The sequence below is a fragment of the Ascaphus truei genome, chromosome 6 (assembly GCF_040206685.1).
Source record: "Ascaphus truei isolate aAscTru1 chromosome 6, aAscTru1.hap1, whole genome shotgun sequence".
Lineage (NCBI taxonomy): Eukaryota > Metazoa > Chordata > Amphibia > Anura > Ascaphidae > Ascaphus > Ascaphus truei.
In genome coordinates, this window is record NC_134488.1 from 88,079,347 (window position 1) to 88,102,209 (window position 22,863).

Below are 22,863 nucleotides of genomic sequence, written 5' to 3' on the forward strand. Positions count from 1 at the left end.
TAGTGTATAGTTATAGTTTTTTGTTGGTTAACGTGTATTAATTGTTAATACAGTAGTTTCAGTCTTTATAGTTAAGTGTTTTTTTTAGAAGTTGCAGTTTTTAGGTTTTAGTATAGTTACTTTTAGTTGTTGTTCTAGGTTTACTTTATATTTATTTATTTTGTACTCATTTTTATTCTTTGTCAGCAAGCCAATTCATCCTCCTCCTCATCATCATGAGTCCTCTCATTTTAGATAAGTCTACTGTAGCACCCCCAGTCACGACAAATACACACCGCCACTGAGAATTGGGGAAAATGTTAGTTGGTTCATCATGGGCAATAATAAGTATGGAGAGTATCCCATTTGAGTTTTCATTCTAAATCTAATGATGGGTTTGTCCAAATAGGATTATAGTTCACAACTGCTGCTTGTGTGTTACTGTGCTGCTGCTTGGAAAATGGGCAACCTGGTGGTACTTGTGTGTGGCACAATACCCGTAGCTCTACGTTTTATGCTCTCCCCCAGTTACAGTCATGTATGCATACAGTAAATTCCATAATACTTGTTATTCTCATAGGATGATGAATGACAAGTCTTAGTACTACTGGTCAGCTGAGCTCCGCTTTGCCTATCAGGCAGACTCTCACTATCAGTCCCAGGCGTGTATATGCAGGTTATGTTGTGGTGGTGGTGGTGGTGATTAGAGTCTGGGGAATCGACACCAATATTGGTGTGGTATGTAGGATGGTGGCACTGGTGAGCTGAACTCAACTTTGCCTGTTAACCACTCTGTCACAGACATGTCACATGTGTATGTAGTTTATCCTGGTATATGTTTCCTTGTAAGTCTCAGATGGTACTACAGGTAGTGCTGGTGTTGAGGTTCCGGAGTTGGACACCCGTGTTGGCGGGGTACTAATACAGGTAGCTCAGTGGCATAAATACAGTAGGTTATGTCGGTACAAATTTTCTTGCAAGGCTCAGGTGATAGGTGATACTACTGGTGGTGTTGTTGGAGAAAGTACTGTAGGTGCTTGGTTTTTATGTTTTATTATTGTAAGATATTTTATTTGTTTAATGTTTGTAATAGTCATCGCTCTGTATGGAAGGTGTTTTGTCTAGGTTTGTATAGTTAAAGTTTTTATAATGTATGGTTATATATATGTATAGTTAAAGCTATCATTTATAGTAGCAATTTTATTTTTTAATATATAGTTCTGCTAGTAATAGCAATAGCAGTACTCTTCTGTTCGGAAGAGCGCAGGGCCTCTGTAACCGCCGCGCCCCCCTAGAAAATCCCGCGCTCTGCGCACCCCTGCTCTACGCAGTCATTGCTTCTTTTGTTTCTACTGAGAAGGATCATTGTCGGCATGTCTGCAGGTTATACTTTTCGATACTTTACTTTTCAATACTTTCGATACTTTTCTATCTTCCATGTATTCTCAAATTAATTGGGAAAGTTCAGTTTGAGAGTTGCAATCATTGTTATAACGTTTCCCCTATTTTTTCATAAGTTGAATCAGTGGATAAAGGAAAGAGTCTGAGTTAAAATGTACATACTGTCGTCGATTATATTCATCCTCAGGATGAGTAATCTTTACTCAAACAATGTGCCAGTCTCCATGTTTACCCAGTAATAAGACAATTATAGAAATACTTTATTTGCTTTCAACCTTTTAATAGTTTTCTAACAAGATGACTGTAATCCAAGTTCTAGCTCATTGAAGTAATGCCTACAGCGGCAAGAAAGTACAGGCATATCCCACATTAACGTACGCAATGGGACCGGAGCATGTATGTAAAGCGAAAATGTACTTAAAGTGAAGCATGACCTTTTTTCCACTTATCGATGCATGTACTGTACTGCAATCGTCATATATGTGCATCACTGATGTAAATAACGCATTTGTAACAAGCTCAATAGTCCCCCCACAGCTTCGGTACAGGTAGGGAGCCGGTATTACTGTTCAGGATGTCCTGACAGGCGCATGCGTGAGCTGCCGTTTGCCTATTGGGCAATATGTCCTTACTCGCGAGTGTACTTAAAGTGAGTGTCCTTAAACTGGGGTATGCCTTGTATGTGGTGTTTCTCAATGCATTTTAGTTCTGTACATGGCAGGGTTCTCCAGCACCGCAGGTGTTTGTATTTAGCTTTCCATTTCCCTGCATTTGGTAGTGTTGCAGGATGCCGTCCTTTTTCACACAAAGGTAGTAAGCCTCTACTCTAAGAAATGTATGTATCATCCCTGTTTATATAAAGACATGCATAAATTAAAGGTACAATCTACGATTGTATGTTTTGAAAGAAAAATAAGATTTTTGTAATGCTTCCTTTCTATAAACTTTTTAAGCCCTACTGAAGGAAAGCGATGTTTGTCAAAGTACATTTTGTTTCATTTAGGCACAGCATACAATTAGGGTTACAGTAATAGGATAGGTTGTCTCAGTGTGATGAGGAAAAGCACCCTGGTCTAGACAAAAACTCCCAAAGCACTAATATATATACTTGAAAAGGCATTTTGTCTGCTTCATTCTCACGTCATTGTTGCACATGCTATCCCCGCCCTGGCTTTATCTTTATCTCCTGTCATCAATTTCTAATACATTTTTTATTTTCTGCATTTCTTTGGGATAACGTGTTGTGTAAAGCTACGTCCTCTGTGTTTACTGCAGCACGCGTGCCTGACGCCGATTGCAAAGATGAAAGCCGCGTTGTGTGTTCTAGGGGGAGCGATGGGAGGCTCGAGGGCATGGCCTTGACAGGGGGGGGGGGGCGGCCATGATGTCAACGCAGTGCAAAGCACAGCACACTCCTATTGGTCCACACGATCTGCCCTGCCATTGGCTGCCCGCACACCACGTTATCGCGTCACGGCAAGGAAAAACACATTTCTGGTCTTCCGTGCCAGTCGACGCGTCATCACACTTTGCGCGCCCACACACATGGCCACTGGGGTCTGCCCTATAGAGGGCTGTGTTGTGGTGTGTGGCGCACACACCGTAGAGTGCACCGCAGCGGCCACTGGGGACCTGGCCTAAGGGGAATTCTTCTTTTATATCCAGTGTCTACAGCTAGTACCTAAATTGTGTATTGAGTATTGAGAGATCAGTTTGGCTTCTCTGAAGATTTACTTCCATTCTGTCTCCTGCAGCCTTCTTTGACATGGTCTAGTCTCATACTGAACAGTAAACCCTTTTGTGCAGGGATGCAACACACAAGTAACACACCAGGTCAGACTCAATCCCTGTTATGGGGATTCCACAGTCCAAAGTGGAACACCTGCACAGTGATGGTAATACATATAGTTTTAGAATGTTTCACTCCAGATGCTCTTGTAATGTTTACATTATTGATCATGTACTCATTAGCTTTCTTTTCCTGTAATGGAACTGATTATGTTTGATTCATTGCAAATATTATGACCTCATAGGATAGATACACTATTAAGTTTCTACCATCAACAACCCTCTGAGTGCCTGGAGGTACAGCAACAAAGTGTTCCTAGTCCCTCTGGCACTTGAGAGGCCAATGGGTAATATTAATTGATGGGGTCCTCATTACTCGTAACCTGAATGTTGTAGTAGATAACCTTTTTTCTTCTTCTGATTTTACCCAGGTAAACATGATGAATCTGGCAGAACAGATTATTGAAGCGACCCCTGACCGAATCAAGCGGGAGAATTTTGTACCTGTGGAGTCACCACTGGCAGAGAGAGCAGATACTGCTGCATTTAGCACCACTATGAGCTGGCTGGCCAGTTATCTTGCTGATGTTGATCATTTACCAAGCGCTGCACAGATACGGTTAGTTAATAACTGATGTGGATTTTTGACCATAATAAGACTGTAATATGACTGCTTGCAGCACCCACTGAATCTTATTAAAGCTTGTACACAACAACTCTGCATTTTTAAGGGAAGGGATGCTCAACTCAGTCCTTCAGTCCGCCCTCCCCCCCGGTTAGGTTTTCAGGATATCCCAGTAACAGTACAGGCAGCTCTGATTGTGGCACCTGTGCTGAAGCAGGGACTGATTGAGCCACCTGTGCTGAAGCAGAAATATCCTGAAAACCTGACCTGGTGGGAGGGGGTAGATTGAGGACTGAAGCTGAGTACCCTTGTCTTTAAGGTATAATTAATAGAATACTTTGACAAAATAAATCTTGCAGCACTGTATGTTATAGTATCTGACTTGAGTTACAATACAAGTTTTTTTCTCTCTAAACCTATGACTTAAAATTAAGCCAGTAATATGCAAGGACTTCAAATCCCCACGGCTTCTTACCCCACCTCCCTATGAGGAGCCTAAGGCTACGGCCCTGCTGCCTGCGCGTCTGCCAGAGGCGCATGCGGCAGAGTCCCCCAGTCTGCAGTGAGCTGCAAGGGGAAAGACAGGGGGGGAGTGATGGGGGCACGACCGTGACTTCACCCGGCAGGTTTGCCCTCATTGGCTGAACCTCCGTGTGGTGTGGCCTACCGCACTGTCGCGAGTCCTGATCTCAATTCTCTTGAGAGCAGGAGAAACTGTCGACACAGCGCGGCGCCCCCCCCCCCCCCCTCGCAGCGGGCCCGGACCCATTGTGGGGCGTCTCTTGTCCTTGCAGCGTCCACCACAGCGGGCGCTGCAGTAGCCAGCGGAGAATCTCATCTGGCTGTGGAGGGGTAGGACTGTTCACTGAGACGATGATGACCTGTAGTTTTGGAAATTGTATCAGGCAGTGTACTGCAGTTAGGATATATACGCTTTTTAATTTATAGAGGTAGCACCACATATTCACAAGATACATTTTCAGATGAAGTTTGCTGTACCTTCATAAATAAAATAAATGCCTTTAATCATAAAGCTACAACATGAAGTGGCTTCAGCAGCATTTTGAGTGTAAAGACACTCTGTGCACTGAGTACCAAATCAAATGTTTTGTTTATACCAACATATTGAAAAGTATCAACAAGGAGTGGCTTGCAATGCTGGCAATTTTGCCACAAAGGAGGAGAATCACCAAGAGAAGTTTATATAAAGTAGCAGCGTTACCTGCTTTGACACCTTCTGATATAAAAGGAAAACTCAGATTAATTGGGAGGCAGAAATAATGACCCTGTAAAATATTAATCTCGCTGGGCCAAACTACTAGTTAAAGACTTTCTGGGCTTTTATTTTTAATGATGTGGGTGAGAAGAGGCGTGACAACTAGTACTTCACAGGGGTACCTGCTACAGTGCTTTGCTAAAAGGTTTGTGAGTAAGACTCTCTGCAGTGTAAACCTCTTCACTTCTGAATTAATATCAATGTAAATCTGTCTCATAGGGTGAATACTTCAGCCTTTCAAAACATGACAGATAAGCATTTTTATTTGTTTTTTTTTCTCTGTAGTGTGTTTATTTGTTCATTTTTAAAGGTGTGGGGTGCTTAGGAAGATAAACAATAATTGTGTGTCACCTTTAATCAAAATATATACAGTATAGAAATTGAATAACAATAGACCAAATATTGATTTATTTATCTTTAAATCACTAAAAGTTTAATCTGTTGAGACTATTATAATGAACTGTAACAATCTTAGAACAAACTTAGTTGAAGTTTATGTGGTAGAACTACATGCCAGATATTTATTTGTTTATAAAAAAAACCTCATAAAGACCAGAAATTGTATCAGCATCTGTAAGATGGAAGACCAAGCAGAGGTCGGAAAGAAGATCATTCTGATTGATATGAGGAATCTCTTCCAGAAACAAAAATGCATTTAGGTATTATATGTTAAAGCAGAAATCCTGCCTGGGATATTAAAAAAAAATCTTACGTAAACCAGGGGTGGTCCCCAGAGTTTATCACTGGTCCTTCAGGGTACGGGGACACTAGGTTCCAGAAATGTTCGTAGGCTTTTTTTGTACCAGTCACAAATATCATACAGATTTGGCAGCAAACTGCAATTATGGCTGCCAGGGTCACCAATAAAAAACTGCAACGCCAATAACATGGGGGCTTTTTAATTGACTGCCAGAGCGAGCCATTGGCCCAGTGGTCATTGTTCCTCCAGTTTGTTCGGAGGACCTAACTCATCCCAGCCTTGCAACTCCTGAACTGGGAGGGCTCGTAGTCTGGGGATCACCGATGAGCACCTTTTGGGGTCAGATTTAACAAAAATCTGTGGATTAGGGATTGCGGCTTTAAAAAAAATGTCTTATTCAGATCAGTTAAACAGCCAGGCCCATTAGGAAACGTCTATCATTAGTTTTACTTTTGCACATAAATCTAATCTCACTACTTCAATGAATCTCTTTCAGCACAAGAGACTTTTCTCTTTGTATGCGGCCACCTGTTCATCCCACATGACTTTCTGCACCCATAATTCTTTCTTTACTCGAAGTGGCTTTCTCTCCTCACACTGCTATCTCATTAGTTATGTAATTTTACATCCTACAGTTACCTCCTCCCTCAGCTGCTTCTTCTGCATTGCAGTTTCCTCCCCAACAACAACAGCTACGTGACTTTAGCTGCAGCTTTTCTTTCCTCCACTTTGTCTGCTCATGTTGGAATTTCTAGATAATGCTGATACTGTATATGTATTTACATGGACACATTTAGGACATAAGTACTAGTTGTGGAGGGCATAAGGATGTTACTTTCCCTTTGACACTGGTGGCTTTTCAAATAAAGAATAATTGCTGCAGTTTTACACATGATATAGGTAAATATATAGCTCTGTTTTCCATCAAAGCACCTTTCAGTAACCTGCATTATGGGATATTTTTCAGATCTCTCTACAATGAACCATTGACTCCTTCTTCAAACACCAGCCTAAGCCCTGCGTGCTCCCCAATTAGTGAAACAGCATTTGAAAAACCCAGTTTACCATCTGCTGCTGAATGGTCAGAATTTCTCAGTGCATCCACCAATGAGAAGGTTGAAAATGAGTTTGCCCAGCTGACTTTGTCGGATCACGAACAGCGAGAACTTTATGAGGCAGCAAAACTCGTCCAGACAGTATTCAGGAAGTACAAGGTAAAAGAAACAAATTGGGTTTTATACTCGCCATACAAAAGCATGGGACAAAGAAAAGGCAAGACTCTTGAATAGTAGAGTATTTTTTTTTTGTCACAGCATAACTTTATTGTATATAGTTTGCAGTCAACACAAGTTTCAAAATGCAGAATCAGCAATCAAGCTCAATCTGAAAATTTGATGTATTGTAAAGCAAGAGCATGTTGTACTGGAGCCATGGGCGTCCGCAGAATTTTTTTCAGGGGGGGGCATAATTTTAACGGCCAGTGCCCGGCGTGAAAGTGGTGGTGAGTGCACCGTGGCGAGCGAGCCCAACCAGCATAAGGGGGTTTCCCTCCCCCCCTCCCCCCCCCCCCCGAGAATTTTTTTTAAAAAAAGTGGGCAAATGGTGCATTTTCAAGCAAATTTGAGAAAGCTTGAAGGTTAATAAAGCAATATTAAATATTAAAAAAACACCATTGCATGCAGTTGCACCACATTATTCATACACACACTCTCACCCCCTCTGCATCTCCCATCTCTCTCCCCCCCTGCATCTCCCATCTCTCTCCCCCCCTCTGCATCTCCCATCTCTCTCCCCCCCTGCATCTCCCATCTCTCCCCCCCTGTATCTCTCATCTCTCCCCCCCCCTCTGCATCTCCCATCTCTCTCCCCCCCTGCATCTCCCATCTCTCTCCCCCCCTGCATCTCCCATCTCTCTCCCCCCCTGCATCTCCCATCTCCCCCCCCCTCTGCATCTCCCATCTCTCTCCCCCCCTGCATCTCCCATCTCACTCCCCCTCCCTGCATCCCCCATCTCACTCCCCCCCTGCATCTCCCATCTCTCTCCCCCCCTGCATCTCCCATCTCTCCCCCCCCCTGTATCTCCCATCTCTCTCCCCCCCCCTGCATCTCCCATCTCACTCCCCCCCCCCCCCTGCATCTCCCATCTCTCCCCCCTCTGCATCTCCCATCTCACGGTGAGAGTGATTAGGGGTGCCGGGGTGCAGGAGGGAGGGCCAGAGGGAGAGTCTGGGTGCCGGATGGGGAGTTACAGCACGGGAGAGTGGGAGGGCACGTGGCGGCCCCCACCCCTGCACCCCCCAACCTCCCCCCACCCCCAATCTCCCTCGCCCCCCCCAAGCTTCTTTGCCCCCCCAATCTCCCTCTCTCCCCCGCATCTCCATCTCTCCCTGGTCCCACGGGTCCCTACCGTATACGGCCACGGTTTCAGACGGACGGTGAGGCTGGAATGAAACAGACGGTTCGATCGAGGTGCTGGCTGGTGTGCAAAAGCGCGGGAGAGCGTGGCGGCCCCCACCCCTGCGTGACTGCTGCTGTCTACTTTCGCTAAAGCCCCGCCTCCCATCCAATCCCGGGCCGCGGCCCAGCATATTTTATTAAATTAATGCGAGGACTGGAGCTCTCACAATGTTTTTCCAATTTTTTCTTTTTAGGGCCGTCCACTGAGGGAACAGCAGGAAGTGGCTGCAGCTGTCATCCAGCGATGCTACCGAAAGTACAAACAGGTAATTGAGAGTCCATGTTTGAATGAAAGCAATAAACAGATGGAGAAGATCATTCATTGCATTTATAACAATTGGAAAGTTTTTGTTGAGGCCTTTGCTTGCAGACATGGACCTGCAGAGTAAAGCAGCGCAGTGGTTCACAGACCCCACTGGCATCAAATAAGGAAACTAGCATTTCCGTGGAGGGATATTTAAGCAAAATACATAGAGTAGTTGTTAGCATCATTTATTCTGCTTTTTTTCGTTTTGCTTTGATGTAAAGTTAAAAGGAAAGCCACAACCAGGAGTCAAGCATAAACGTCTTCATTGTAGTATATGTTGGTTTCCGCATTCAAGTTGTTTTCAAGCGTTTGTGTGCTTAAAGTAGTTGGCTTATAATGGAGATCTCAAAATATACTGATCGCCGGATAATTTATATAAGGTAGTTGTTTACTTGCTTCTCACTCATCCAACCTCACACACAGATTCCATTCCCCACTCGCCTTTCTCTTCAACAGATGTTTCCAGTTGTTTGTCAGTACCTGTCTCTGGCTAGGGGTCATCTACCGATACCTTGACTCTTTATAGCCCTTACCTCTCAGGGTATGGGTACAGGGCTGCTCTCCAATCTGTTTCTCCGAAGATGGGAAAAAAAATAACAAATATGACTGATGGTGTCAGCCGATCCAGTGACCTTTTTCGTACTTGATCCCATTGCGGTGACGCTCCGGTGTCTTTGACAATTGGATGCATCTATGAAAACAATCGAGCAATGTCAGTTCTTAGCAGCTACATTTTGTCTAGACTACATTTTACTTTAATCCAAATGCATCCATTGTACGGCTCCCCTCTTTAGGGTCAAAAATGTTTCTGTTGCCATGGCAGCTATCTCATCGTTATTTTTAGTGCTATAGGATGTATTTTACCTGGAATACATATGTGTAAAATCTGTTGACTACTTTACATAGTTACATAGTTACATAGTAGATGAGGTTGGAAAAATACATATTTCCATCAAGTTCAACCTATGTTAAATTTAGATGACAGATATTTGTCCTATATTTGTATTTACAGTATATTCATCCAGAGGAAAGCAAACAAAAAACCCCAGTGAACCATCATCCAATACTTTCTCATAAGGGAAAAACATTCATTCCTTCTTGACTCCAATAAGGGCAATCCGATTTTTTCCCTGGATCAACATCCTTTCCATGTTTACTTATTTGGTATATTCCTGTATACCTTTCCTTTCTACAAAAAGATGTCCAACCTTGTTAAAAATATATGTATTGTATCTGCCATCACAGTCTCCATGGTTAATCAATTCCACATTTTAAATGCCCTTACTGTAAAGAACCCCCTTTCCTTTGTTACTGGTGAAATTTCCTTTCCTCCAACCTTAAGGGATGACCCTGTGCCATTTGTACTGCCCTTGGGATGAATAGTTCTTTTGAAAGCTCCTTGTCTTGACCCGAATATATTTGTATATAATTATCATATCCCCTCTTAGGTACCTTTTCTAATGTAAAAAAATCTAATTTAGTTAGCCTATCCTCAGAAGTCAGATTTTCCATCCCCTTTATTCATTTGGTGGCCCTTCTCTGCACTTTTTCTAGTTCCATAATGTCTTTTTTATGGAGTGGTGCCCCAAACTGTACTCCATATACAAGGTGTGGCCTTACTAATGCTTTATAATGCTGTATACAGTGGCATAATTATGCTTATTTCTCTTCCATCCATACCCCGTGTAATGCAAGATAACATCTTATTTGCCTTTGCAGCTACTGCCTGATATTGGGCGCTATTGCTAAGCCTGCTGTGTACACAAGCACCCCTAAATCCTTCTCCATCAAGCATTGACCTAATTTTGCCTCATTTAATTTGTAAGTCACCTGTTTATTCTTGTTTCTCAAATGCATAACCGCACTGCTCACTCGACTGAAACAGCTCTCACTAAAATAACTAATGACCTCCATGCTGCCAAAGACAGAGGTCATTACACTCTGCTCATATTACTCAATCTCTCTGCAGCATTTGACACTGTGGACCACCTCTCCTTCACAGTCTCCATACTGTTGGTATTCGGAACAAAGCTCTATCCTGGATCTCCTCCTATCTCTCCCATCGTACTTTCAGTGTCTTTTGCTAACACCTCGTCCTCCTCTATCGATCTCTCTGTGGTGGTACAACAGGGCTCTGTCATGGGACCTCTTCTCTTTTCTCTGTACATACTTTCTCTAGGTGACCTAATCACCTAATCACATCTCTTGGGTTTAAATATCACCTCTTTGCTGACAACACACAAATTTACTTTTCAACCCCTGACCTTTCACCTGCTGTACAGACCAAAGTTTCTGAATGTCTCTCTGTGATATCATCCTGGATGGCCCTCCAAGTATGACCCATACATAATATGGCAAAAACAGAGCTCCTCATACTTCCTTCCAAACCTGGCCCTTAATACTCCTTCCACATTACTGTTGGTAGTACTACCATTCACCCAGTAGCCCAAGCATGCTTCCTGGGGTCACACTCGACTTCTCTTTCACATTCTCCCCTCACATTCAAAACCAAAAATCTAAAATCTGTCGCTTTTTCCTCCGCAATATTACAAAGAAACACCTTTCCTCCGTTACTCGACTGCTAAAACTTTGACTCGGACCCTCATTCACTCCCGTCTCAATTATTGTAACCTCCTGCTGTCCGGCCTTCCTGCCTCTCACCTGTCTCCCCTACAATCTATCCTTAACAATGCTGCTACAATCACTCTACTCTTTCCTAAATCTGTCTCAGCGTCTCCCCTGCTGAAATCACTCTCCTGGCTTCCCATCAAATCACGCATCTCGTACTCAATTCTCCTCCCCACTTTTAAAGCTTTACACTTTTCTGCCCCTTGTTACATCTCAGCCCTAATTTCTCGCTGTGCACTATCCCGACTCTTGCGTTCTGCTCAAGGATGTCTTCTCTCTACCCCCTTTGTATCTAAAGCCGTCTCCCGCCTTAAACCTTTCTCATTGACTGCCCCACACCTCTGGAATGCCCTTCCCATCAATACCCGACAAGCACCCTCTCTATCCACCTTTAAGACCCACCTGTAGACACACTTGGTTAATGAAGCATATGAGTAGCACCGTAGATACTACTATACACATGATACATAAAGCTTGTCCCCCTGCAGACGTACTTACCAGAATGCCCTCCTACTGTCTCTGTATGTTCTTCCTACTAATTAGATTGTAAGCTCTTCGGAGCAGGGAGTCCTCTTCCACAATGTTACATTTATGTCTGAAACACTTATTCCTATGATCTGTTATTTGTATTATTTGTATGTGTAACGGGTATTCCACCCCACCCAATCGCATATATAGTGTGGGTGAGTAGAACATGCAGTGTTACCGGTGTGGTGCGTATACCTGTAGGCTCACAGGAGGGCTGAGCTTCCGCCACTGGGAACCTGGGGCAATTATACTAGGGGTAACCACTTACTCAATAGGTGCAGCGCCTCCACCTGCGATGGCTCCCACCAGAGAGGGAGTGGATCCTCGCAGGACAAACTCAATGATCACATACACAATGGGGTATAATAACTAAGGACTTTACTAACATGTAATACGACACATCACATTCATAATATAACCTGTGTCCCTCTCAGGAGGAGACACTAACCGTGACGTCTCGCAGGACGATTCCCCAACACTAGGTGATCCCACCCAGTGTCCAAAGAACCCCACCCAATGTCCCGCACTGTTGCAGAGAATCAATGGGTGACTGCGCAGTCACTATTAAGCTAAGGGCCCGGTGGTGCACTTAGAACTGTAGATACCTGCCGAGCACTCCAGTGCTCGGATCAGCAACGCTTCACAAAGGGTCAGACGCGTGATGAATCCGTCTGATCCTATCCTGGCGATATTCTCTGTGACCCCAACGTGGGTCCGAACTCCTTCACTGGAACCGCAGCATCCGCTGAGTCCCTCACTAACAATACAGCAACGTGACACACCCTGCACTACAGGCCGTCCCTATAGCACAGCATCCTTAAGTGGCTTAAGGGTCACTCTCCTAGGGCCTTCGGGGTTGCCTATCCTATATAGGTAGGTCTTGTACCCACCCTACTCCCTGGGCCATGGATCCCCGGACTGGTTACCGCTATGAACCCCCCCCAGTTGCCTCGTACTACGCGCAACGCCGCCCTGGGCTATGGCTCCCCGGATTGGTTACCGCTATGAAACCCCCCCAGTGGCCTCGCCACTCGCGACACGGACCCTGGGCTATGGCTCCCCGGACTGGTTACCGCTATGAAACCCCCCAGCTGTCTCGTGCCTCTAACTTACAACAGGACCCTGGGCTATGGCTCCCCGGATTGGTTACCGCTATGAAACCCCCCAGCTGTCCCTATCTTCCCTTCTGGTCCTCAGTGGCCAACTAAGGTAAGTGACAGGTTCCCTATCCTGAGGGCTGTCCCTGGCAACACTCACACTACTGGGGACTCAGGGCTATATTGGGCCAAGGGGGTGCTGGCCTAGTACAGGGAGTCCCTCGCTCCTGTACCCTACCTCCTTCCCTTGACTGCTCCTTCCTCTGACTGACAACGTAGCTGCAAGCCCGCCAAATGTATCCACTTGCTCTCCTGGCAGTCCTGCAGCCCTATTGGCTCCTATGAGGCACCTGGTGCCTGTCTCCCTATGCCTCCTGGGAATTGTAGTCCCAAGGCCCTTACTGTAACATTGGGGCCGCGTGCGTGCCTTTCCTATGCCTGCACTAGCTCCTAATGGCCGCCGCAACCTCTCCCTGTCTATCCCTACTCTCGCGCGACCCTCCTGGCATGCGCGACTACCTCGGGCCGCCGGGGACTCTCTGCGCATGCGCGAACCGGCGCAACATGGCGGCGCCCTGTGCAAGAGCCGCCGGAGATCTCCTGCACTCCGGCGAGCTCCCTCCTCGGCCCCCACCCTCCTGAATGGCCGTCGGGTCTGCCGCTTGCCGCTGGCAGTACCCGACAGCGTCCGTGACCACGGAGGCGCCCGGGGGGGTCGCAGGGGGAAAAAGATGACCTGGCTACATATGATTGTCACATGTATTATTACTTTGAAGCGCTATGTACATTAATGGCGCTATATAAATAAAGACATACATACATACATTTATCTGTATTAAACCTCACCTGCCATTTACAGTACCTGCCCAAGTTTCCAAGTCTATCCAAGTCCTTCTGGAGAGAAATTACATCCTGCTCTGATTTTACCACCTTACACAATTTAGTATCCTCAGCAAAGATGAAGACTTTGCTTTCTATACCTCAAGGTCATTATTAAACAAGTTAAAAAGAAGGGGTATACAATTCTGACACACACACACACACACACACACACACACACACACACACACACACACACACACACACACACACACACACACACACACACACATATATAAAAGCTAATTTAACTAACATAGTACCATTTTGAGAATTCAGATATTATTGAATTGTTTGCAAACATTTTCTTAATACATTAATAAGCTCAAGATGAAATACCATGTGGCTTTATCAGTATTCATTGGTCCTAAATTTGTAAAATAGCAACGTTGTCAATATATTTGAAATGCAACTACAACCGTAACAATTAGTTATTTTAGTTATTAATAGCAACATGTGAAATAATGTTACTTGTAACATACAGTACAATACAAAAGAAAAAAAACATTATCATGATATTTTATACTCCTGGGATACAAAAGGTTATTAACATAGCAACATATTACTTATATTCTTATGGGAAAAGATGACCTCTTTGTCATTTACAAAACCCATGCCAGGTTTATCCACTTAAACTGTTTCAAATCCAATAATATTGTACATTATTTACAAAACACATACAGAATGATACTACATATTATGCAATATAAATAACTCCTCTCTCAATTTACTTTAACACAGATCTCATCATATCTTTAACTTACATTTTTTTTATTTATCTTACACTATTAAGAGGAAACAATATTTCTTGCCATGTAAGAAGCAGATTGCACTTAGATGAAACAAATATTTTTACTTAAGCTTGTTTGTTTCAATGCAATTTTATTTGCAATTCTGCAACCTGTTTTAATTTAAGATTCGTTTTCTGCACCTTTTCTGCTTTCTCTTGTATATATCTCCCTCTTCCTCCCCACTATCTCCTTCTTCCTCTTCCTAGTTCCATTTCTTCTTTTTAAATGTAACTATGGTTTTCTTTTCAGCATTTTTTTTTCTTTGATATAGACTACCGCCTGTTGGCAGCTACAGTATGGGGAGGGGAGTTGACTACATACCTTTAATTCTTTGCTGGAACAAGTATTAAAAAAAAAAAAAAAAACAACACACATCTAACTCCTATTGTACAGTAAATCCTCAATCTCTTGTTGGGCTTCTGATGATTAAGGTCTTCTACTTCATCTTTCCTATCTCTGCAGTCCTGTTCTGTTTTGTATCAAAACAATGTTCCATATCCTGCCGTTTGGCTCTTCATTTAGCATTTTTCACCTCACTTTTCGTATGGTTAGCATTATACTTTCAGGGACGCATAATATTGGCCTCTGATTTTTCACTAGTTCTATGATATCAACCATGATAGGTGATCAATTTACCTAAGTGATATCCGTACTTAACTACTGACACAGTGAGGCTTATGCAGAGAGGAACGTTATTTAATGTGAAAACGGCAGGAAAATAGCCACAGAATTGGAGTAAGTTATGGTCGTATGCTGAAAGCTGCGTTACCTCATTTTTCAGATGGTATCAAAATTGCCAAGTTTTTCTGGCGACCTGGAACTCGCTATATTATAGGGCAGAATGGCGCGTTCCAGCGCATCGATGCTACTTGCATACCACCCTATTTTAACATGGCGAATTTACCAATCTCGCCACGTGTTTGGCAATTTTTAAAGTACAGAAACCTGCTGTGGCGGATTTTGTGAATCTCGCCATGTTCTCTGCAGGACAAGCTTCTCTGGTGCGTATTTTCGCCAAAAGATGGCGCTATTTCCCTTCTCTATCCTCTCTGCATAAGTCTCAGTATGTTAAATCCCTTACTCCTATCTGTAACCCTGTTAATACTTATCATTTCCAACACGTCTACTCAGTTGATCTCTTTACCTTGTTGGAACTTAGGGGGTAGTTCGATATCTGCCATACCGGCCATTCGGGTGGTTTCGGTTTTCTACCCCCATAGACTCCAATGGGGATTTTGGGCTGAAAACAGCTCTAATGGCCATTTTGGCAGATAAAGAATAAGACCTTTAAGGGCCTATTCTATAAGCCTTCATAACCCACTTATCGAGGCCCTTTCGCCCAAAATGCCTACTGCTATTCTATAAGCCTCAATAAGTGGGTGATAAAGGCATAAATCGGCCATTATTTCATCCGTCCAAAACAGATCGCAGGGTCAGCGGCGATAAGCCACTAATTGGCAGGTTCTTAAACTCGTGCAATTCCAGTAGCCTTGATTAGCTTATTGAGGCTAACCACGGCTCTAGATTGGCGAGTTTCTCCCCAAATCCTCACGCCGGAATAGTTGGTGTGAGGCTGGGGAGAACCTGCTGAGAAGGCGGCGAGAGAGGACTTACAAAAAAAAATGCACTTTTCCTGCATTGGATTGATGCCAGGAGTCTCCGGACCTGATAACCATTAATATCAGTATCGGAGACCCTCGTCATGAAACCCATACAATAAAAATGCATTTACAAGCAACTTCATTACCTTAGCGGTTGATCACTAAGGCAATGAAGGGGTTAATTACCAGTGCCATGTTTAGTGTGGGTAAAGGTGGTATTTGGCCCTTGGGGGTTGTTTAGGCCTTGCAGGGGGGTTGCTGGTAGAGTTAACCGCTTCATTACCATAGCGGTTAATACTGCTAAGGTAATGAAGGGGTTAACCACTCCCGCTACCACCCAGTATGCCTCAACATCCATCCTTGGGGCTACTACTACCTTCACCCAATCACTCTACCAACAAGAAACACAAATACATACAACAGCCCTACTACCCACCTCCTCTAACCCAAACAACCCCCCACAACACATACAGTACATTCATGGACAAAATAACTATTATCCAAATATGGATAATGGCTCATTTAGCCATTATAAAATCCAATATTAGCCAGCCAGCATTAATAAAGTAAATAAAACTTTCAATTTACCCCTGCCATCATGAAGGGTGTCCTCGTCAGCATACTCCTGGTCCATGTCCTCTGTTGCCAACAAGAGTACATGAAAAAATACAATCTAATGGCCCCTAACCCCTTAATCACCTTAGTGGTTAAAAACCGCTATAGTAATTAAGGGGTTAACCCACCCTCCCCTGCTACCCACCTGGGAGGCCTAACCACCCACCCCGGGACCCACCCTTTCTACCCATTGATTGGCACAGTAGTATATCATACTCATATAATATGGGCATGATAAGCCACTATATCAGTCAATGGTCAACCTAATAAAAAATAATTAAGGCCAAAAATACACAATAATAAAAGAAATACACAAGCACTTAAAAACCCCAACAATAAAAGAACTAAAAAGCCTCAACTACACATCAATTACATTAATCTACCAGTAAAACAGCAAAATAATTAAAATTATGTTATTCCAAAACATAAGAATACAAATAAATAAACATCTATCCAACCAATCAATTAAATAAATTAAACCACTAGCCAACCAATCAATTAAGATATAAAAGCACTGGTGACCTAAGAGCAGGGGCTTGGGACACGTTTATTAAGCTTTGGTGTCACCAGATAAAGGACAGTTTCAGCCACTGCTGTTTTTATAGTAATTCAGAGAGAAATAACACGCTGAACTGGTTGGTGCTTCTCTTTCAACATAGTGATTAATTAAAGTTTAATTTAATAGGGCAGATTCTACTAATTCAGCGTTTTAAATCCACAATGCAGTTTGAAACTCAGCATTGTTTAATAGTGACTGTTGAATCTGAAGCCAAAAAGTAATTACTCTATGTAAGAGGGTCACTCACATTCATTGTTGGTTTTTAACCTTCCAAAACCCATGTTCTTAGTGCTGTATGATTACCATTGCCTCCGTATATAGCTGTAAATCTAGCTTTACTTCCTCTGTAGTTAAGCTAAGGTTTTCAATTAATTGGGGATACACTTTTAACATTTGGAAGTTAATTATCGTTCAAAGGAACAACTATAAATACAATACATATATATATATCATCATCAGCCTTTGTCGATCCACTGCAGGATGAAGACCTCCCCAGTGATCTTCCTGGTACTGCACTTGCAAGCCTCACTTCCCCACGTTGCTCCAATACATTTCCTAATTTCCTCCTCCCATTTTACTTTTGGTCCTCGTTTTGGTATCTTAATCTCTCTTGGAACCTAGTCAAGTACCATCTTTGTCCAGCAATGGTCATTTCTTCTTGTGATGATGTCAAAGACTTTTCTTTGGTTTTGAATCCATTCATTATTTTTCCTCTCTTCGGGTAATAGCCAACATACATCTTTCCATACTTCTTTGTGTTGTCTGAAGCTTCTGAATTATCTTCACATTTAGGGTCCAAGTTTTACATCCTATCTGAGCACAGGCAGAATAAACTGATCAAACAATTTCTTCTTTAGGCACCTTGAAACATTGTCTTGTTTCTTTTAAATGCACTCCATCCCATCTTCATTCTCCTATTGATTTCATTCAAAAAGTTCCCATCCATTGTTATAGTATTTACCGGCCAACGTTGACATAGTCTTTGACATCTTCTAGTTCTATTCCATTTAGTTTAATCTTTGCTGACTTGACACATTTGATGAACATCACTTTGGTCTTGCTGAGTGTCACGTACGGCACACCTGTGAGCACGTGACCTGCATACGGGACAAAGGTTAATACACAGCGCACAAGCAGTTCCACTTTTCACCTTCACAGCAGTCCCTCAAATGACCAATCCGTCCCCATATACCACCTCTCACGAACATCACACAAGTGAGCATGTGACTTAGGTATGCAACCAGCTTTCTCCTGTGTAAGGTACTTTCAATGAGTTCATATTAACCCCTTACTCAATTGCAATCATATTTATGCGCTTCCACCACCCAAAAAATGCAAAAATATGTAATTAATATCTGCCAGGGTCTCAGGCCCCTGTTTATAATAGAACAACTATGCACTTAACACACACAAATCTGTTGTAGCAAAATGTGTCTGAAAATGTAAATACTCACTCCAGAGGGTGCAGCAGTTTCATTCAGAGCCCAAAGCATTACTTATTAAATGTTTTAATATATATACAAATACAATGCTTACATTACAGAAAAAGAATTACAAGAACACACAATCACAGTAAATGCAGGTCAGTTCCTAAAATAACAGGTTAAACATAAAACAGAAATCCCTACACATTACAGTGCCATATATCAGAATTTTCTCCCAGAGAGGTCACTGGTGCAGAAATGAGACTTTACGTATTTGGTCCAAAACACACCTCTGTTGAAATCTGATTTTCATAATACCTTGCTCAGTTTTATGTACTATTTTTTCCCCATTGAAACAACATAAGCCCACCCCTGTTGTAAATCAGCTGTGAGATTGACGGTTTTATGACAGAGTAAAAAAACTTCTACCAAACAATGTTTACATTTTACCTAAATATATAAATGCACTCATAACTTCCCTTCTCTAATACCTTGACCAGGGGTCTGCAACCACTCAAGGAAGAAGAGCCATTTTATAAAAAAAAATATTTCTCCAAAATATTCTGAGAGCCGCAACACATGCATGAATATTACAACCCCACAAACACATAGATGTACTGTACACATTCTATTAGGTATAACTGTATATGCATTATCATATAACAAAACATGCGGGGGAATAAAATGCACCTCACAATAATAAGTCCCTTTATTTCGTTTTTTCATTTTTTTTCTGTGCAAAACAGTGTCATTTACAAATACATAATACATAAACGACCCCCCCCCCCCCAAATACACACACACACTACCCTCCACATACACACATATTTATATACAGTCATGTGAAAAAGAAAGTACACCCTCTTTGAATTCTATGGTTTTACATATCAGGACATAATAACAATCATCTGTTCCTTAGCAGGTCTAAAAATTAGGTAAATACAACCTCAGATGAACAACACATGACATATTACACTGTGTCATGATTTATGTAACAAAAATAAAGCCAAAATGGAGAAGCTATGTGTGAAAAACTAAGCCCAGGGCTTGCTTCCACACTAAGTAGGGGTAGGGACCATCAGGACCTCTGGTGCAATTCGTAGCACAGCACACCGCTTAGTTCATCTCCATGTTGGATCCAAATGAACTCTGGAGCGCTGATCGGGTTCCCCTTATCTAGCTTTCCCTCTGAATTAGGAAAGCATGGTAGAGGGGCTTGTGACCAAGCAAAGGGCAGATGCTTTTTTCGGGCCAATCAGGAACAGAGGGCTCGTCTGCATTGGCCAATCAGGGCTGGGGGCTGGCATAGGGAATTAAAGGGCTTGTTGGGGGGGGGAGTTTAAATGGCCCAATGGGAGCAGTGCCTACCAGAGGGACTCGGTAACTGCTTCTCCCGGCCAACAGGATATCTCCCGCTAGGCTGGTGCTGCTGTTGCTGGGGAAGCAGCCATTTGGTCCGCTGTTCAGGTGGATAGCCCCTTGGCCTGATCTCAACCATCTGACATTATCTCCTTTTGTTCCCTTCCTCTCTCTTCCCCCTCCAGACCCAGCAGCAGCCATTTTCTCTGGGTGGCACAAAGGATTTCTCAGCCCTGCATGTCCATAAACTTTGGCTCTGCTTTATAGTACCACCAAACACATTTTTATGCTTTATTACATTTACACAACAGGAATGCAGGGTATGCAACAGGCTACATAGTACATTAAATTCAGATAGCCCCACAGTCTGATGCAAGATGTGCCCCAGGGAAGGATGGACAGGACCCAAGGACCGGGCTTAACTTTTATTATACTAGTTCCTGGGCCCCTGTTCGTCATAACTTATTTTTATTGCACAGTTAATATTTTTCCTGAGTGCTTTGTTGATAATAATTTCAATGTGCCCCAGGGAGGTTACAATACAAATATGTGGAGGTAGGCTAAGAATAGCACTATCGCTCCCAATTGAATGTTAATTCCGATTCATACAAATTAAGATAACATTTCCCAAATGTCACATTCATTGTAGAGAGGTCAGTCGTGCTAGCCGTGTTACTCCTTGCCATGTAGGAACATGTTTGTCTCTGCTTCATCAACAAAGTAAATCAACAAGGCTTTTATAGTCTGTGAGTAACAGTCATTTGAGTTAATTGTTTCTGTTCATGTGCCAAGAGCTGTGCTGTGTCTCTGCGAGGCTCTTTTCAATATGCTGTGAAACTGCTTCCCTCAGCAAGAAAAGTTTTTTTAGTCCCTTTTATTCGAATGGTGCTGAACATTTCTCTAGGATTAGGAAGATGGCTTCACTGCATATCGTATAGGAGCCTAAAAGTGCTCCCCTACTCATTGCAATAAGATGTCATTTTAGTTTGCCATTTCATTTACATTTTCGAGAACTGTTAATGTTACTTTATAGACACCATAGTTTAATATCTGAAACATATTCTATAACTTGAATATTCTGTGACCTTTATGGTTATGCTGATCAAGATTCACCTTTAAGGCTTATATTTTAAATGCCTTTAAATGAACGTATATTCTAAACTATGTATTTCAAATGGTACATAAAATATAATGTGTGTTTCTTTCTCTACTGTTATGTGTATACAGTATGTAGCTGACTAAGAGAGGATTTCGTTTTAAATTGGACTCATCAATTTGTTGCCCTTATTGTGCTCCAACTTTGACTTTAAACAGTCCACACACAAAAACGAAACTCTTTTTGCTTTGGTAAATTTGACAAAATATAACAATATAGTAGTTTCTCCTGTTTTGGAAACAAATTATGATCTAAACAAGATAGTCTGTCCTTTCTGAGACTTAATGGCTAACTTGGTCTTAGGTTGTCATATCCCATCCAGCTCAAAACTTAGATACTGTATATCAGTGGTTTTCAACCTTTTTCTCTCAGAGCACCCCTAACCACAGTGCTCAGTTGCTGAGGCACCCTTACAACAGGACAGGGTCACAGAAAAGACAGGTCAGTAAGACTGTCACAGGAGGAATAGACAGTCAGAGGGGGCAGTGGGGTAGGGGAGTCAGAGTCACAGAAAACACACACCCTCACATCTCTACTGCCCATGCTGCTTCCTCCTCCTCTGCTTGGCCAAACCCTGCAGGCTCCTGACACCACCTCCTGATTGGCTGCATTACCCAGGAGCAGCCAATCAGGAGAGGAAACTGCCCAGCTCTCTCCTTGCTCTGGGATATAAGAGAAATCCGGCGGCACCCTTTTGCTCCCCTCACAGAACCCCAGGGTGCAGCAGAACCCCGGTTGGTAAACATTGCTGTATACAGTAGGATACTTAAGTAAAGATAGGTTACAAATGTTGCCTAGAGCAGGGGTGTTCAATACAGTCCTCCCGCCGACCCCCCAACTGGTCAGGTTTTCAGGATATCCCAGCTTCAGCACAGGTGGCTCAATCAGTCCCTGCTTCAGCACAAGTGTGCTGAAGCTGGGGTGTCCTCAAAATCTGACCTGTTGGGGGTCATGAGGACTGAAGTTCAGCACCCCTGGCCTAGAGGAAGGTTCATCACCAAGGACCAGTATTTCAGAAAAAAAGAGAAAGAGGGAGATTAAGCTAAAAGGTTAGCAATGGAACATACCTATGAAAATCAAAGGAATGTTAAGTGTGCAGATGCCAAACACTTTCATGGTGTTATCAGCAGGACTTTATAATAAGAATCATCACTTGCTATCAGAACCAGATTTACATTGCTTTGCAAAAGTCTGCAGCAAAACAGTCGTTTTCGGGACGCCAGTGTTCAGCTAGATGCTGTCCACGTGACAGCGTGAGCTTTGTCCATTTGTATTACTGCATTTTTGATAGAAAAATAACTAGTACAGGTATACGTTGAACATGAATAGCATTTGGACAAAGCACAGCCGCACATGTAGCCCAGTCAGAAGATAATGACATGAGCCACTTACTGTATACATTGACTTGCATTCATTTCATTTAAACCACAAATTGGTATAGACAATCGAGAGTATAGAGAGTCTTCTTTAAGAAAAAAAACTGAATGAAACAGAATAGATTTCATTCAACAGTTTTGCTTTTCCTTTGAGATAGAGGCCTTATTAACTGTGCACATGTAAGCTTATGTGCACATGTAAGTAAAGCACATGTAAATAAAGCACATGTAAGCTTATGTGCACATGTAAGTAAAGCACATGTAAATAAAGCACATGTAAGCTTATGTGCACATGTAAGTAAAGCACATGTAAGCAA

General features: G+C 42.8%; 1 protein-coding gene and 1 long non-coding RNA gene across 10 annotated transcripts in view; one reads left to right on the forward strand and one right to left on the reverse strand.

Moving 5' to 3' along the window:
* The window catches only part of CAMTA1 (calmodulin binding transcription activator 1), a 1,668,879-nt gene that overhangs the window by 1,611,866 nt on the left and 34,150 nt on the right, over window positions 1–22,863 (forward strand). For all 9 annotated transcript variants that reach the window (XM_075605012.1, XM_075605007.1, XM_075605006.1 and 6 more), the window contains 3 exons: window positions 3,600–3,787; window positions 6,737–6,983; window positions 8,421–8,492. In XM_075605012.1, coding sequence (XP_075461127.1) covers window positions 3,600–3,787; window positions 6,737–6,983; window positions 8,421–8,492 — 507 coding nt within the window. The remainder of the gene's footprint in view (window positions 1–3,599; window positions 3,788–6,736; window positions 6,984–8,420; window positions 8,493–22,863) is intronic.
* LOC142497348 (uncharacterized) overlaps window positions 8,174–22,863 on the reverse strand; it is a 34,155-nt gene continuing 19,465 nt past the window's right edge. The window contains exon 3 of the long non-coding RNA XR_012802232.1: window positions 8,174–9,224. This is a non-coding gene — a long non-coding RNA (uncharacterized LOC142497348). The remainder of the gene's footprint in view (window positions 9,225–22,863) is intronic.